This window comes from Labrus mixtus, chromosome 17 (assembly GCF_963584025.1).
Source record: "Labrus mixtus chromosome 17, fLabMix1.1, whole genome shotgun sequence".
Taxonomy (NCBI): Eukaryota; Metazoa; Chordata; class Actinopteri; order Labriformes; family Labridae; genus Labrus; species Labrus mixtus.
The window spans coordinates 11,332,856-11,350,459 of NC_083628.1; the positions used below are offsets into that span (position 1 = coordinate 11,332,856).

The 17,604-nt window shown below is 42.3% G+C and overlaps 1 protein-coding gene across 3 annotated transcripts in view; it reads right to left on the bottom strand.

Annotated features, from left to right (window-relative positions):
- Positions 1–17,175, bottom strand: part of unc5cb (unc-5 netrin receptor Cb) — a 118,116-nt gene extending 100,941 nt beyond the window's left edge. For 2 of the 3 annotated variants that reach the window (XM_061060996.1, XM_061060995.1), the window contains exon 1: positions 16,533–17,175. In XM_061060996.1, the coding sequence (XP_060916979.1) occupies positions 16,533–16,638 (106 nt within the window). In that variant the 5' untranslated portion in view covers positions 16,639–17,175. The remainder of the gene's footprint in view (positions 1–16,532) is intronic. The other variant, XM_061060997.1, reaches the window with a different exon arrangement.
- Positions 17,176–17,604: the final 429 nt, after the last annotated feature.

Here is a 17,604-nt window from a genome sequence, read left to right on the forward strand (position 1 = left end):
GAGGAGGGATAAACAGCAGAACCAGTAGGATTAGTGTTGCTCACAGATTTGGCTTGTGCACAGGAGACACAGAAGGAGGTGTCCCTGCATGCACACCTTTTTCACTCCAGTCATAATTTTGCTTCCAAACCTTATTAACCCCTTACTTGCTAAACATTGACATTTACGCTTGAACAGTAAAATAGATTTTTTTTTTAAAATCTATATGATATTTTACCGGATCTTGTAGCCATTTCAGAATGACTTGAAGACACTCAGTCTGAAATAAAAAATATTAGGAAAGGGATGTGCAGTTCTGGCAATGAATGATAGAAGTGCAAAGTGTAACAAAATCAAAACATTTTAAAGTTTAACAGTTTCCTATGCTCCAATTTATAAAGTGTTTTTTAGTTCTTCTCCTTTCCCCACTTTTAAGTATTCCAGTATTTACTAATAGGACAGGTGAAAAGATAAGAGGACATGTGCCAGTCATGCATCAAAGGCCTGGGGCAGGGAGTCGAACCTGCGGCCAATGCGGTGAGGTCTTTAGACTCTGTACATAGGACGCCTGCTTACAGACACACCTACACCCCTGCCCACATTCCACCCTGTTTAAGTAAGTGTGTAAAAATGTATATTTATAATCTATGAGCAACAAATAGATACAAATGTAGTGAGGTCGACAAAGTTCCATTAAGGGCCTTATAAGGAGAGAAACGACACAAATGTCATGTAATCGTGTTGCAATCAGAGCAGTCGTTGGAAATACATTTTAATTTGCGTTCGCTTTAAACTACTGAAAATGTCCTCACCATTGACGTCACTATTCGAGGCTAACTTCATCTCTTTCCCTCCCTCACTGTCACTGCAGGATCAGTTTGCCTTGCAGTGACCACAGGGAGGTTTTGAAAAAAGCAGCCCGACAATGACGGAGTGACCTTTCAGATAAGCATGATGGAGCTGCCCATCCCGGCTCTTCCCTGTGATGTGCACACACACTGACACACACAGACAAAAGTGAACGTGCATGCACACAGCAGTGTGGCATATCTGATGACCTACTCTCCCGACATGTCCTCCCAACCCCGAGGGATTTTTTTTTTTTTTTTTTAACATAAACTAGTCCCCATTTCAAGCGAAGGATCATGTCATCTGGCAGGTAGGGTATCACTGCACCCTGGATGCTGGGAATCTGGGGGGGGGGGGGGGGTGTGACCTCAGTGGTTATATAAAGGTCACTGAGGTCTCTCGGACAACACAGTGCATCTATACATCCTCAGCCCTGAGCAGTGCTACGCAGGGAGGTCATCTTTCACCATCTATCTGCTGGATTCTCCCATGCCTGTAGCAAGTCCCCTACATGGTCTTGCTATATATAGTTCCCCCTCGCTTCCCAGGATCCTTTGTGATGATGTCCTGCTGCTGTGGAAAGAGTCTGTGGCTCATCATTATAAATCAGCGTGTTAGAGGGGAATAAAATTTTAAAGAGCTTCTGCCTGGGTTTCAAACTGAAGTCTCCATTAGTGAGGCCGGAGCGAATGGTTGCTTGCATGGCAACACACAGCAAATCAACACAACAGGGTCTTTAATCATCCTCTTGACCCTTTTGTTCTCCTCCGCACACCCCCACCACATCCTCTCTGGAGGCTCTGTGATCAAGTCTAGCAAAAAGTCACAGGTATGATTTGGATACATCATGTGATCAAATTTCATTCATTACATCCACATCATACTGATGTGCTGCAAAGTATGCAAATACTTCACAGAGATATATTTTTTTTTAACCTCGCATAGGTCCGCTTAGGTCAAGTGAGATTATTAGGGAGGAGAGGAGGAGAGTGTACGCTTGTCTCATAACGCTAGGGTGTCATAGAAAGGGGACAGGACTCAAAAAATAAATACACACAAGTAGGAAAACACAGCATGAGTGCCCAGAAAGTCCCTGATTAAAGGCAAAGAGGCAGAAACAGAGAGGCCGACATCAGAGCTGTAAAAACAAAAGAAGATTCAGCAAAATATAACTATATCAGAGCACACACACCACACACACACACACACACACACACACACACACACACACACACAAGGACTATGATTTCATTTCATGTCAGCCTTGAGGGAGAGCGGGGCCGAACTACTCCCCTCATCATCCTCTCTTCCCGATTGCTCTGTTCTTGGCCCCCGCTGCACACCCTCCGGGGGCCAGCGAAGGCGGCGATTAACGACAACAGGGAGAGTGTGTATAAGTGTGTGTAAGGCCTGATCGTTAGAGCGGCCAACTTGTGTAATACAATTACAGAGGCTGCAGAGAAACTGCTAATGTGCACGCAGGCAGCTCCGTCATATGGATCAGGTATTGAGTTTTCTATGCTTAATTCACTTTCCAGCGCACACACGGGTGCATTAGTTAGATTAGAGGAGTGGGAGGAGGGGAGGGGTTCGGTCTACCGCCGAGACGGGCAGATTTGTTTAGTGGTGGCTGTCAATTACAACCCTGACCCTTGCACTAAATGGCTACTCATCCAATAGGAAAAACAGGGAAGTAGACAAAAGCCAGACGTGATTGGTTAAGACACGACCATTTGCTGCAGAAGATAACAAGTGGCATGTTGTGGAGTAAACAATGGTGGAAACACTGCGCTTAATGCTGCGCCAATGAAACAGAGTGCTGGGGCCTGAAAAGGCGAATGTGACCATCAGTAAGATTAGTGAGGCGATGTTATCACTTGAATGCTGCAGTAATGGGACGCTACAAGGCCAGTAGTGGATTGGTACTTAAAAATATGAAACGGCAAACAAATGATTTGATTTTCTCTCTTGGAAAGTCCTATGCAATTTAAGAGACTGATTGTGGACGCAATCACTCGAAAATTACTTAGCCCCTTTTTACTCTTTATGGATTACTTTGTGCAACATCAAAGAGAAGTTGTAATTCATTTATACTCAGCAGTAGAACAGAAAGCATTCCTATAGTGAATTGCTTTCCGAGTTATGTCGTATTTTTCAAAAATGTATATTTTACACACACAACAAGAACACAGCGCCCTTGACAAATTTTAAACTGCTAATTTGACTCGGAGCGTCACTACTTCATGACTCCTCATGGTCGCACGAATGACATTAATGAGGATAATGTTTAAGGAAGTGAAATGGCCAAAGAAGAGGTGAACGGCAGGTTAGAAGAAGAAGAAGAAGAAGAAGAAGAAGAAGAAGAAAGCGGAATATGTGACAAGGCATCGGTGATAAAAGGGGAAACTGACACCACAGTGAAGTGAATAAATGCTTTTTTAATCTACAGTTAATCAGATATTGTGATGTATCATTATAAGATCATATTGCAATGGATCAATTATCACAGAACGACTGTATCCTGATATTATTGTTATTGAGGGACTTATTGCCCTCAGTGTATCTGTTATTTTTGAGTTTTTTCATAAAGTTTTCATCTGGATTTAGATTTTATATCTATTACTACATTTACGGTAAAAAATGAATAAAGAAACAATTGCAATGTTCTTGATGAAAATGAAGTAAGTAAAAATACATTATTCATTTATATTCCATACTGGTGCACTTAGTATTCTGATAACACTTTACTTTTCAATGTGTTAGAGTTTTGACAGGGATCTTTTGTGGATTAGATTTCATATCTATTACTCAGAGTTATGGTAAAAGTGCATATTATATAGAAAAGATCAATAATTTATAATCACAGAGCTTTCAGAGTATTTTAGAGAAGAAGTCAAATGAAGCAAGTTTGTGGATCAAACAGGCTCAAATAGAGGCCAAGCTGCAAAAACGTCCACTATTTCTAATTCCTTCCTTCATAACTTACAAAGAGCTGAAGAAGAGGGGGGTTCAGACAGTGTTTTGCTTACTTAACTTATTGCTGGAGCATAAATACTATAGATTTCCTCTTAAATAAATGTATCTAGGTGCCCAGAATCATTATGGTTGTTTTCTGCTAAAGCTGTAGCCACTCATCTCCAGAGGACGGGACTCCCAGAAAGAAAGAGTCATAATTCTAGTTAGAGAATCATTATAACTCTCTTCCAGAGATGGTAAATAAATTAAATCTCACAGCAGCTCTTTTTCCTCCAGTAGCTTAATGGGAAGCAAGAGGGGGGGACGCAATTTCCACAGTAAACACCTCCCTCCCATGTAAACACATAAAATCACAACAAGATGGCCAGCGAGGCTCAGCTCGTAATCGCATCAGTGAAGTGAGATGAGTGAGTTTTAGGAGCGGGAGAGCATTATTGCTGTTTGCCGCTGATTGAATTAAAACGTCTGCTTCACTCCCGAGAGACCACCCAGATTCAAAGCATGTAGTTTGTCTGCATGTAACACGGGGCACTCCGCAACAAATACTTTTGTAAGCCTTTACAGAAACTCTCTTTTGTAGGATTTGACAGTGTGTTTCTCTCCATCTGACACCCTGCTTCTTCTAACAGAGAGAGCCAAAGGCGAAGACGAATAGAAGATGAAGAATACAGTTGGATGTGACAGGCAGAGTGGAAAACCTTTAGCAACTGAAAGATATCAGACAGCTACATCCCCCCCGATGTGACACATCCATCAAAGGCCTGATCACTTTTGTCCTCCCACTCGTCGGGCCCACGTTATGTTCCTGTTTGTCAGAAACTGCTTTGACCACGCCGCGCGACGCCAAACAGACACGCGCGTCAGCGATGACCGCTGACACTCCTTGGAGTTCACATGCCCGGTTGAAATTCTTTTGAAGGTAAACTGCATTCTGTCAAGTTCTTATTAAAGCAAACTCAAAGCAAAATGGAAGCTACAATGTAAATGTTCCAGCTCTGGTTTCTCATGCCTTTACTTTCAACTTCAATCATTGAAGACGCAGAAAGAAAAATGGCAGCCAAAACCAAAACCAGGTTGCGCTGGTATCTGGTGTTTCCACAGAAATGCAACACAATAAGGCTCAGATTACCACGACAAATCGCACCAGAATGGAAATATTCATACATGTATGTGAGTTGCTCATGTGCCCAATCCTTTCAACATTTTCACCATTGTTACCAGATTTTTGCCTCTTTTCCATGAACACAAAGCCACACAATGCAGCCCGGAATATCTGCGGGTTAATGTGCCTGAATCCTGGATGCCGTTAGCCTCTTCATCCTGTGTTTGAAAGACACGCAGCTTAGTCGTAGCTACATTATCTCAACCTGGTTCTATTCCTTGTCTTCACCACTGCTTCCCTTCCCTCCTTTCCTTCAACTGCTATTATTGCTTTTGCGGTTGAGCTAAATAAAATATTTGGCATGGAGAAACAGCGACAGCAAAATGTCGTTAGCCGAAAGCTAGTAAGAGTGAATACTTGTACAAACAAAAATACCGTGATTTAGTAACATACAGCTTTCTAACTGTGAAGGAATGTTTGCACAAAGATTTGAACAAGGTACTGAAGGAAACTCATCGGGAGGTATGATTTACCAGCTCCTTCCTTTAAACAACAGAGGTTAGCCTGCGTCGTCCCCCTCCCACTCCCCTGCTTTTACCTGAGGGATCAGCTTACCTCACGTCAGCCTTTAACAAACCATGGGAACCCCTATGCATGGTGTGTCACCACTGAATTATCGGTTTCCGCTGCACATGCTCCAGCATATCTGCAGCAGGCCATTATGGTGTATCAGTTTACAGTTAGTGTGCTGACTCTGGTGCAGCTGGTGTACTGTATAGGGTCATAGTTTAGCGAGGGCTGGAATTAGAGAAACAAGCCTGTCATCTTACTAAGCCCGGTCATTTTTTCCAAACGGAGATCTCATTTCTCCGTCAGCTTGACTTGAGGAAAAGCAGAATGACAACAGAAGCTTCCATTGAGCACAGCTCCCCGCCAAACACAGGGGTAGGTTACCATGATGCAAATAAAGGCTAAGCGCTTATTGTGGTTCCTTTTTGAAATATATGGTAAATGGCAAATGGACTTGAGCTTGTATATACACCGCATGTCGCGCCTACCCATTCACATTGCTGATGGCAGTGGTTGCTACGCAGTGAGACCATCAGAAGTAACTAATCCCATTCATACACAGTCATACGCAGACGACGAAGCAGCGGGAGCAATTTGGGGTTAAGTGTCTTGCCCAAGGACACATCGATATGTTGCTGCAGGAGCTGGGGAACCCTCGACCTTCAGGTTGAGAAACAACGACTCTACCAACTGAGCCCCAGCCACCCATTAATCTACATGTCTTAATTGGTTTAAGGTGGTTGCAGAAATTGCAGAGATGCTCCGATTCCCAAGGTATTCCCAAGATACCGGTACAGACACCATTACCAAGAACTATCTGGAAATTACTTCAATTGTATATGTTGGCTGGATATCAATGATTGCTAACACTTTGCTAACATAAGTATTAGTATCAGTAAATGACATACTCTCTGATACGTGATACTGCATTTTAAAGGCCATAATATCAGCTGATTCCACACAAATATCAGTCTTTAACTACAGTTCCATTTTACAGCGATCAAGACTAGCCATTGGAATATATTGTGTGGTTTGGAAGGTGAATGCAGAAATAGATCCTTAATGTTTTCACAATACAGACGGCTTGGCCTGTTCTCTACACATCATACAGTCAATGGTAAATGGTCTGCATCAGTATTTAGGATTTTAACGCCTGAATGCATTTGGGAGCCTGCGAACGTTAAACAGCAAACATGAGTTGTGTTTATTGTGGGAATTTCAAGGGAGAGTGCTCATCTGTATACAAAATAGGGCCAATTCAGACATTTGACCTGGTTTAGTGGGGGGAAAAACTCCTGCGTCCTTTTTCTCTCCCTCTCTTTTTGCATTTCAGAGCAATTGACACAACATCCATTATTCACCTTCTGCCTACTGTTTGCTTTGCTCCTTGAAAGGGGCGAATGCACAGCTGGAAGTGCTCCTCCGCTGCCAATCCCTTACACAACTTGCAGATTTGCATTTGTGTACAGTGCATAATTCCTGAAGTATTAAAGTAAGCACTCTTTTAGATGCGATGCATGCATGTTCTACAGGAATATTGTGAGTGCTGGGGCAGCTAAACCAGACTTTGTTTAATCCTTTCATGTTGGAACATCATGTAGGACAAGCTGGGAGTGACACTTTGAGCTCATTAATAATTCTGACATTTACAGCAGTGAACTTTCAGAGCTGCACAGACTGTCATCATCATCCTCTTCTCCCTAGTATTCATTAACTGAAGAATACATGAAAATCAAAGACAGCACCGCCTCTTATTCTCCACATGGAACCCCCTAATTTGGGAGATATTTTTTTTACTTTTTGGTTCCCTGACAGATTCCTAAAGAAGAAAAGGAAGAATAAAGTACAGTTTGTCTTCTCTGGCACGCACACAAATTGTAGCAGCCCCGACAGCGTGCTTTACATGTAAGGAGTCATAAAGTAACCCTTCACCGTGGGGCTTCTGTCTGGGCCCCATTTAAATGAGACCCATTGAGCTTGCCCCAGTTAAACACTGTCTGCCAGTAACTTAGGTCACCGGGGACTGATCATGGAGATATGGCACACACAGAAACACACACAGGCTCACAAACACACGCTGTACAAACACAGGAAAGTGCTGACACCCAACTGCAATCTCGGGTTGCACACCATTACAGGAGTCACAGTAACAAAGCCCAAAATGAAGAAAAAAGAGGTCATGCAGTAGTTTGTTTGGAGGGCGTTTGGTGCTGGTTATGAGGTGGAGCTTGTTTGCTCTGAAACTGTGCAGTACAAACGTTGTGACTACATCGTTTTAAGATGACCTCAAGCATAGATTTCTGCATTTTTGCATTTTTTTTTTTCATGTATTTTTATGATTTTTTCCCCCCATAGCTTTTCAGAAAAGAATTGTGAAAATGTGACGGACATTATTCTGGTATGACCTTATTGGCTATGAGCACCTCTTAAGCGGACATATGCACCCTTTTGTTCCTTTGGGCTACAGCTCAGCTAACTGTTCACCAATATGTTCACCAACCCGTTTTTGAGCTAAACTCTTTTAGTCTTTCAGACCAGAGTGCATGAGGACATCAAATGCTTTCCAAAAATGATGATGATGAATTCGACAATATTTGCCGGGACTTGAAAAGAGTAATTTCATAAAAAACAGACAAAACCCACCATTTATCACTAACCTTCGAAAGTCAAGCATGGTCTGAGTAGCTTATTTTTAAACATCCCTGGCTTTTAGCACACGCTTTGACTTTTCTCTTTTAAAGGGAGTACATGGAAGGTGTGTGTGTGTGTGTGTGTGTGGGGGGGGGGGGGGGTAAAGGGGATTAATTTTACAGTGCATACAGATTGTGAAGCTTTAATTTAGCACCTCATTTAACTCAGTAAAAACAGCAACTTTACAGGCTGGCATTCTGACACACATTTAATTCTGCCCTCTGGTAATGGTCTGCTCTGTTTAAAAGTCTGTTTGGCAGCTCGGTAGATAACAGATGGAAGAAAAATGAGGGGAATTATGAGAAAGATTGATTTCCTGGGGATGAATGGTCTGGTATTCACACAGATTTATCTGAAACAGACTTTGTCGGACTCAGTTATTATTGAATAAACACACACACACACACACACACACACACACACACACACTTTGCCACAGAATGCAGACAAACAAGGACACACAGAAAGACACACATATATATATATAAACACCACTATTGCTCGTTCAGATGGCTAAGAAAACAGAAGCAGACTGAATTATGTGAGTCAGAAAGAAAATATTGCAGGAGGTGATAAGAGGTGAAAGAGTCCAGACCGTTAAGGACAAAAGTATGAGTTTCTTTTCAGAAGAATATCACCTTTCATTCCAGATCTAACTGAATGAATGCACGGATGGAAATAATTATTTCCAACAAAGTAAGAAAAAATGTGGTTCTGCAGAATAAAGTGCCTTTGCACATGCCCTTTCTCTAATGTCTTGTAAAAATATATTTCTTTAGAAGAACAAGAACAAGCATTGTCCTTTAAGGCGTCCCAAGACCATCTCTAAGGAGCCGTAATGTAAACCAGAGGCTGTAACTTCTCTTGTGGCATCTCAAAGCAGACACAGGAATGGAGAAGAAAAAAAAAAAAGGGGGGGGGGGGTCCAGTTTAAAGGAGGGGGACCGGGGCGGATAAAGTCCCTCATTTGAGGCCCATAAAAAACAAGGAGGCACAAACATTTATCTGTGGCAAGGCTTTCATCGGATGCTTTAAGAGCCGAGAAATAACAGAGAGCAAGATGCTGATAAAGTGGAGACAGGAAATGGGGAGCGTGGGTCTGCTGCTCTCATGTTTCAGCCCGGTCTAGTGGTCCCAGGCCTGCCCCCCCCCCCCCCCCCCCTTATATCCCTGTCTCTGTTCTGCTGACATACATAGACCACAACCCTCCCCAACCAGTCATTAGTGCTGTGTCTGGAAACCACCAGCCCTCTTCAAGATGCAGAGATGTGACACATTCAACAACAAAATAAAGCAAATGCTTCAATCTGCAGGTACATAAAATGTCTATACGGATGAATCCACTTGAGGGTTGGACAAAATATATACACTAGCTTGGCAAATGACTTATTACAGGTAAATACTATTCTTCAGGAGGGCTTTTATATATTTGCTCTCGTCCAATTCCACTCGTGAGGCTCCGGCTCTTCGCACAAGACGGGGCAAAGCCAGGATTAAGGGTTTAGCTTTGTCAATCAGAGTCAGAACAGAGGCGGAGATGGCAGCTGTACTTTCATTCTAGAGAGCCGGGTTGGATATCCACAGAGACATGAAAATTCAGGTGATTGCCAAAGCCTCTCATGCTGTTCGTGTGACTCAGGTGTTATGAGTCACCATTGATATCATCTCGCTCATTACCGCCTCAGTGGTACGTTGGCCTTTCTCATCAGACCTGAACATCGCCTGGCGTTAACATCAAAGGTGCCCACACATACATGGAAGAAGGGATTGAAAAAGCACATTGAGTTAACGATTTTCATGCTCAAGACTGTCTTTGAGTGATCACATCTTCTATCCATGCAATAAAGCCCTTATTAAATCAACTGCACTATGCTTTACCTGGAGTTTCTCCACATGCAGTAATGAAAAATTGTCGCTGTGTGCAATTTCTATGTTCTGTAAAAAAAGGTTGTTTGTTGGAAAAAAAAATTGCCAACAACATATCTATGATGGGCCTTTATCTGCCAACAGATTTATTGATCTCGCTCTACTAGGTGGGACAAAGTAGCTCAGTTTAACTCCATTATCGGATGTTTATGCGAGCAGCTCGTCTTGAAGGTAAGGACACACACTACACTTTCTCCAAAAACTCCAAAAAAATTCACCAGTATTCCCAGTTATAAAAAAAAAATACATGCCAATTGACTACGCGCCCCTTCAAGTCTTCAAGCCAAGAAAGCCACTGCTGGGCATGACTTCATATCAAGGCAGCTCACGTGAAACTTCTGCCAACATTTTATCTTTCAGCAAGTAAAGCAAGCACTTTGAGACCAGCACTCAATTTCTTGGGAAATTTAGAGGTATAGCTCCCTGACTCTGACCACTGCTGCCTCTTGGCCCCATGCAACAACTAAGCCAAGCCAGGATTATCACACACCTGCATTCAGGGCATGTTTGGCCTAAATTTTTTCGGGCCAATACTGTCTGAGTTCCCCCTCCTTTTGCTTTGCCATGTGAGGACTGTGAATGCATTGAAGTAGTTAGTTACCAAGGCGGTTCCACGCTGCATGCTGGGCCAGGGAACAAACACTGTTAGAGGACATTTGGGAAATAACAGCGTTCCCACTGACTCGACCTTTTACTGCTCATCAGCACTTTGAGCTTTTATAGTGTCTGTGTGCATACATAAGAGTAGCAGCATTCCTCTCTCAAATCTCCCCCAGCACAGTCTTTTTATTTTTTTTGTAGCCTAATCCTCTTTAGGTAGAATAGCATGTGTGGCAACAGTGCGAGACATTTTGTAGCTGTGTCCATGGATGCTTACATCAGCCAAATGGCGGGTTAATACCAACGATAATCTCCAACGAAATAACAAATATGGAGACGAGCCGATGATGATGAGGGGGAGAAAACATAAAAAAAACAAAAGAGTGAAAAGTTTGTCCACATACTTCTATTTACCTGTGTTTACACGGACATGTCATTGACTTATTTCTGGTTAAAACCACAAAAATGCAGAGGGACATTAGTGGTTGAGCAACGGGTGGGGGTGGAGCGGGGGGTGCCTGACGCCAAATTAAAGGGCAGGAGTGGAGTGTGTACTTATACTCACTCATGACGCTCTCTATCAGCCCCGCTGCTTATAATGGCATGAGAAGGGCCACTTAACTGGTAATCACTTCTCTCTCTCTACCCCTATGGCTCTGTCCTCCACTCCAGCACCCCAACCCCTCCAACTCCCCCCCAACTCCTGACTTTCTGCTCTGATCTCGAATCATAAATGAACTGTAGATCAAGAGCAGGGACAGTGGGCCACACGCCCCCCCCCCCCCCCCCCCCCCCCCCCCCCCCCCCGTGGCTGAGATCCTGTAATCACAGTGCTCTCGGAGGCCAACAAGCCTTTGAATGAGAAATGACTGTACCTCTAATGCATCTCAACTTTGAAGAGCCAATTTGTGGCAGAGGGGCTATCACAGGTGGGAAATCAGGTCAGCACTACTACCACCATCATCATCATCTTTTCTACGATCATAATGCCCCCATATCTCATCCAGCGGAATAATTGAAAGTGCAACCTTTTAAACAATTATTTCATTTCCCTTCCGAAGCCCAAAAACCTCAAACTTGCCTCAATATGTCAGAATAATTCCCGCCCTTGGATGCACTTTGACTCACCCTGCATGCACAAAAAAAAACTAATCTGAACACACACACACACACACACACACACACACACACACTATCTAGGTGGTGCAGTATACCTTGTGTGGACACATAGGTCACCCATTCTGGCACAGACCTGCCCGTCAAGTGCTGCTACTTGTGCCGGGCTCTGCTAATGGACTGCTAATAGAAGTGAATGTTGCACTGTGAAGCTCCCCCTGTAGTTGAGAGTGTCACACAGGGTGATTAATGACACACTCTCCTCTCCTCCCCTGTCCAGCCCTGTCCTCACTCCCTCAATATCTTGCTCTCATTCTTTTCTCTCTCTCTCTCTCTCTCTCTCTCGCTCTCTCGCTCCTTACTTTTACCTCCAGCTAGCCCCCGCCCACCACCCTCCTCTCCAATCCAGTTCACCTCTTTTGTGTCCTTGTGATCACCCCCTTCTCTTGTCTGTTCCTGTCTTTTCCTCTGCGAGAAGGGGACGTGATCGTGATGACACGGGAATCCAAAATCAATATTCACCCAGCTGTCAAGTTTATTTGCGAAGCTCTTGTTTAAAATGGCTTCAGATTGCCTCGAATATGAGCTAAACAAATAAAAAAATACTCAAGGAAGCCTCGAGCAGAAACCTCATTAGGAAAAAGCTTTTGGGTTTACTTTACTGGAGGACAAAGCGAAGGCTGAATAAACACTAAATACTACTTGGGAGAACCACTTATATCTGTTGCATGAGCTCACGCACCTAAACATCAGACGCATTGAGGTCACGGGGTCATGTTCTCTGGGATATTTGGAGGAGATTGTGCAGTTTAATGACTTGAGGAATAATTCATGTTTTATTTCAATGCCCATAGCAAAGTGGCTTTTGAAGTCATAGACTAATTATCTGACAATTTGGAGGATTTTAGGGCTAATTCTGTTTAATTAGCCTCAAATATAACAGGGATTTATAAGTTATATGCTGTCAGAGTGGGGGGAAGCTCTCAACCAGCATTTAAAGCTTACTAAAGGGGATAACAAATTAAACAGATTAAATAAATTAAAACTCAAATTGTTATGTAAAGTGAGAAACCAAAGCAAAGGTCATTTAAAAAACATGACTTTATACATTTCTAAGGTAGGTTGGGTTACACAGCAGGGAAATTAGCACCCCTGACCACAGCATTTCTAATAAAATCCTGGAAAAAAATGACAGATAGAGAATTCACTGCTGCCAGAACAACATAAGTTGTCATGTGGTAAATGACTGCAGCCCCTAAATTAAATAACTCCATATCTATGTTTTGCCTTTACAACAATAATATGCCATCAAGTAAGAACAGGGAAGCAAACGCAGCAGCTACTTTTCACAGTAATTATCACTTAGTACCACACTCCTCCTGTGGCTCGGCTACCGACCAGCATGCACCTCTGACCCCACTCAGCACTGTCTCACCACTGTACACACTGTTTTACCGTGTCCTCTGCCTTCACCTGCACACAGGGGAGTGTGTTACTGTAACCACATTTGCTTTAGATAACATAAATATAGCTTAACGGGAAGTTTGTCATAATGGATGCTAGGATAAAAGGCCGTCATAATGTCGAGGTGATTTATAAGAAGTGCTCCTTACTCACAATGCTCTCATTGTGCATACAGGCCCTGTTTATAGAATGACCGCAGTGGCTGTAATGTTAGTGGGCCCCCTCGAGGAGAAAGTTGTCAGGCCACAGGGAAGCCGGTTTGAATAATAATGATAGAAATAACAGTCACTTTTTCCTCTTAAAGCAGGGCTCAGATAGCTCTGAAAGGGAATAAAGAATGCAGGAAAAAAAAGTCACGATACTTTTGAAACCATATATAATAAAAGGTCCTTCTTAACTTTTCCCACCGAAAACAGTCCTCAGTGGACACATCATCAGAAAGTGGTGAGGTGGCAAAGACATGGAAAGAGAGTAAGAGAGAGACGTACGAGCGGCTTGATGGAAAAACTGAACCAATCACAAGAAGGCCGAACACAGGGGTTATTATATTATTACATTATATTAATGGTAATAATATTACACTTTATAATAGGCCAACCCTGATTTAGCTAGGTTTTTCATGTCATCACGTATTTAACATACTCCGATATTTTTCTCATAGTGAAGAGTGTCTCTGAGCTGTAATCATTGTCTAAATATGTTTACGCTTCAGAAAAGGTCCTTAATCCCATCCCATCTTTTCAACAACTTCCGATTGACAGACATGAAGGTTGAACATGTTGAATCACTCAAGGTTTCTCCATGATTCAATGTCGTCTGTTTCATGGGCAAAATATATTCCACATTTATCAACTTTAACTAAAAAGATTTATTACATCTTTAGCCAAAAAAGGAAAACTGTTTCAACCCACTTTCCCTTTTTTTCACATATTACTATTAGGAAGTATTCCATGAATTCCCATAACCGCATGACATCCTCCATCAACTTTTAAAACAACATGAACGCAGACATGGACTCTGCACATATACGTATACTCTACAGCCCCGCCGCTGTGCTGGACATACCAGAAGTCCATCTGTTCTTGCACCGAGGGTTTCCACTCAGGCTACTGTCACAGAGCGCTCAGCAGCTACCTCTCTGGCAGCTCCCAGCTTATATCTGTCTCAACCTGTCTCCTTTGTCAAGAGTTCAGCAGGTTAATGAGCACACTCGTTTCCCAGCACTCACTTCTTTCCGCCAGTAGAAAAGGGGAGCGAGAAAGTCCTCAAGCTCAAAGAAATAAAATAATCAAAATTGAAACTGCAATTGCAAGGAGAAATGTTGCTATATGTACAGGATCCAAATATGACTTGGAAATGTATGCAGGAAAAACATGGTGTTGGTAGTAAGTGAGCCACTCTAATCACCAGTAGTTTGACTCTTAAGAAGTGACTCTCCAGTGATTTAGAAATGTGTAGTGCCCCAAAAATAGAGAGGCCCATTAATTAGTCTCAAACAATGTTCTCCTGCCGTATCGACTGCTTAATGGACAGAGAAGGACCATGTTCGTATTCCCATCTAGTCAATGACACGGCTTCTCTCCGGGGTTTTTGAACGGGTATTATGTCATCTCACCCTGCCCTTCAGAAACCGGACCTGCCCTGTGCTGTTTTCTTTCTTTCTTTCTTTCCTCTCCTTCTTGTGCTCATTAACTATGTAGGAGTGCGATGAAGGTCTGGAGCAGCCAGATAAGGTTGCTCGCAGATCCTCGGCCCTGTCTCGGGTATGTGCTCGGACCTTAAATTTAAGCTTATGTTGCTTTTGCATGAGCAGCAAAGCCTTAAACTTAAAAAAAATAAATAAATAAATGAAAAAAAGTCTAAATGTTATGCCTTTGAAAGAGCTGCAAACCTGCTCATTTCTCCCCAATCTCCTCACGCAGACAGACCACCTACCATAATTCCAGAGGCACTTCATGGAATCTGACACACATGCACAAACACATACTGCACATCCACCCTCACACAGATGGGTTCTCTTTGTTTGACAGACAATCCCACTCAGGAGAGAGCAGATTAAGTAAATGGCTTCAGGTGTTGTGGCATTATCTCAATGCTTTTCCACAGCTGACAGCTACTACAGTTTACAGAAAACCTCTTTCAACGGCAGACAAATCTGCTCCGAAGGCTGAAGAAGCACGGAAGATTAAAAATGTACTCACTGGTAAAAACAAATACAGGCAGATATTTAAAGATTAAAAAGATAGACAGTGTTTTGTCTGAAAAGAAAGAAAATCACCTCAAACCTGCACCACTCGATTTGAAACATACAGATGATGAAGTTCTCAGTAAGTCCAATGAGCAAAGGTCAGGACTATTAAGGAGCTTTAATAACTCCACTTTAATACCAATCATTATAAGAGGATGTGCTTTTTTTTTCTTTTTTTTTTTAAAGAACAGACATCTTATTTTGTAATTCAACTACTCATAAACAAGATTACCCAAGTATTAATCACTTTGAGAATTATTTTTCAAGGCAAGCAGCCCAGAAAAAGGGAATGAATGAAACATTAAGCCTTTCATCTGGAAGGTTTTAAGTGTGCGCTTAATGTCCGGATGAAGCTAAATTAACAGCAGCAGGGACTGAGCATGAGTCAGAAGTTATATTGATTTTTTTTTTTTTTTTTAATAATAAAGGGAAAGAATGGTCTGGTTTATCTACTGTTCGATGATTCACAGTAGGTCAAATAACAGGAGCTTTGGATTGTTTTTGTCTTTTCTATTTTAGTATATCTTCTCTGTGCATGATAATCTTTAATGATCAGTTGGAGGAGATGTTTAACAACAGCTTAAACATGTGCTCAATTTGGTATGGATGGTTTCTGGGAGCTGTGTTGAGGAAACAGATGTGCCAGTGGGAGTGTTTGTGTTTACACCAGTTGTGGTTTTCACAAGTGAAATAAGCAATTATCAATCTCTTGAGTTAAAGTGTGATGATTTTTTTTTATTAGCATATTTGTTAACAGTTTTTTTTGTCCATATTTAAACCACTTATGACATCATTTTTGGCCTACTTCCTTTGATAGGCTAGATGCTCCCTTCATTTGTTCAGTGACAAAAGCTTGTTGAGCTGTATTTTTCAATTTCGGTGTGAGTAACAAAAGTTCAGGGGAATATTCCCACTGTCCACGACACCCCTGCTGTAGCCTAGAGGACTTTACAGAACTTTTACAGAGAGCAGAGCTAAGTTCACAGGTCAGGAAAACAATTTTCACTTTACCTTGAGCCACTCCAGTTTCCATCAGGAGACAAATCAAAAGCCAGGAGACAGCCAGCATGTCAGAAGATGATCTCGGCGCTCTTCCTCTGTCAGCTTGTGCACCCATGATGAGGAGTCAAACTCCGCTCTGAGGCAAGTCCAAGTCACAGAGAAAATGCGCTCAAACCCACACTGTTTGTGTCTCGTTGTTGTTCGCTGCAGATAAACTATCAGCCCTCAAGAAGAAGAAAAAATAGGACAAAAAAAATAGGCTTTGCAGGAAATAGATCCAGCACTGTATTTTTGCATTCATGCAAACTGTGACAATTTATGGAGCAAAAGACGGGTGCATCTCCCCTCCGTCAAAAAGGGGATGTTGTATTAAAATCTGCGTCCGTTTGCTTCTCCCCTTAAAGGTTCACTTGGTTTGTCCTGAGGTGTGGATCGATGTCTTGATGGCAAATTCATGCTCCGCTTAGTCCCACTCTCCAAAAATCAAAGTCCTCCGTTGAGTCCCTCTCTGTGTCTCTGAACCTTTTTCACGCGTGCGGGCGAGTATGTGAGAGCCGTGTGTGCGTGCGCCGCGCCTCGCGCTCCACTGACGGGACTGAACCGTGGGGAAGGAAGGAGCAGTCTCTGCGGGCTACCTTACTCCTTCAGCCAATCCAAGTGCTCCTGCAAGTGGCAGCGCTGCATCAAAACCTGGCCCGGACAGCAGCGAGGAACGGATGTGCGGTTCGTCAAACAGGAGATTAGGAAGCCGTGGGTTCAGAGTGCATTTCAACCATTGATGTCCAGAATGACTAGATTAAAAAAAAAAAGCACTCTGTTAATAAAAGACAAGAAACAATGTGAACATTTAAAACACGTTAATTCAAGAGGTCTCTCCATTTAAAATGAATTAAAAACACATTTATTATTAATAATAATAATAATAATAATAATAATAATAATAACTTTATTTGTATAGCACCTTTTAAAAACACAGGTTTACAAAGTGCTTTGACAAACAGCAAAAACAAGAACAAAGCAAACTAAACCAAACACAGAAGAACATTAACAACAGTAAGAATACAACAAATGCAAAATACTA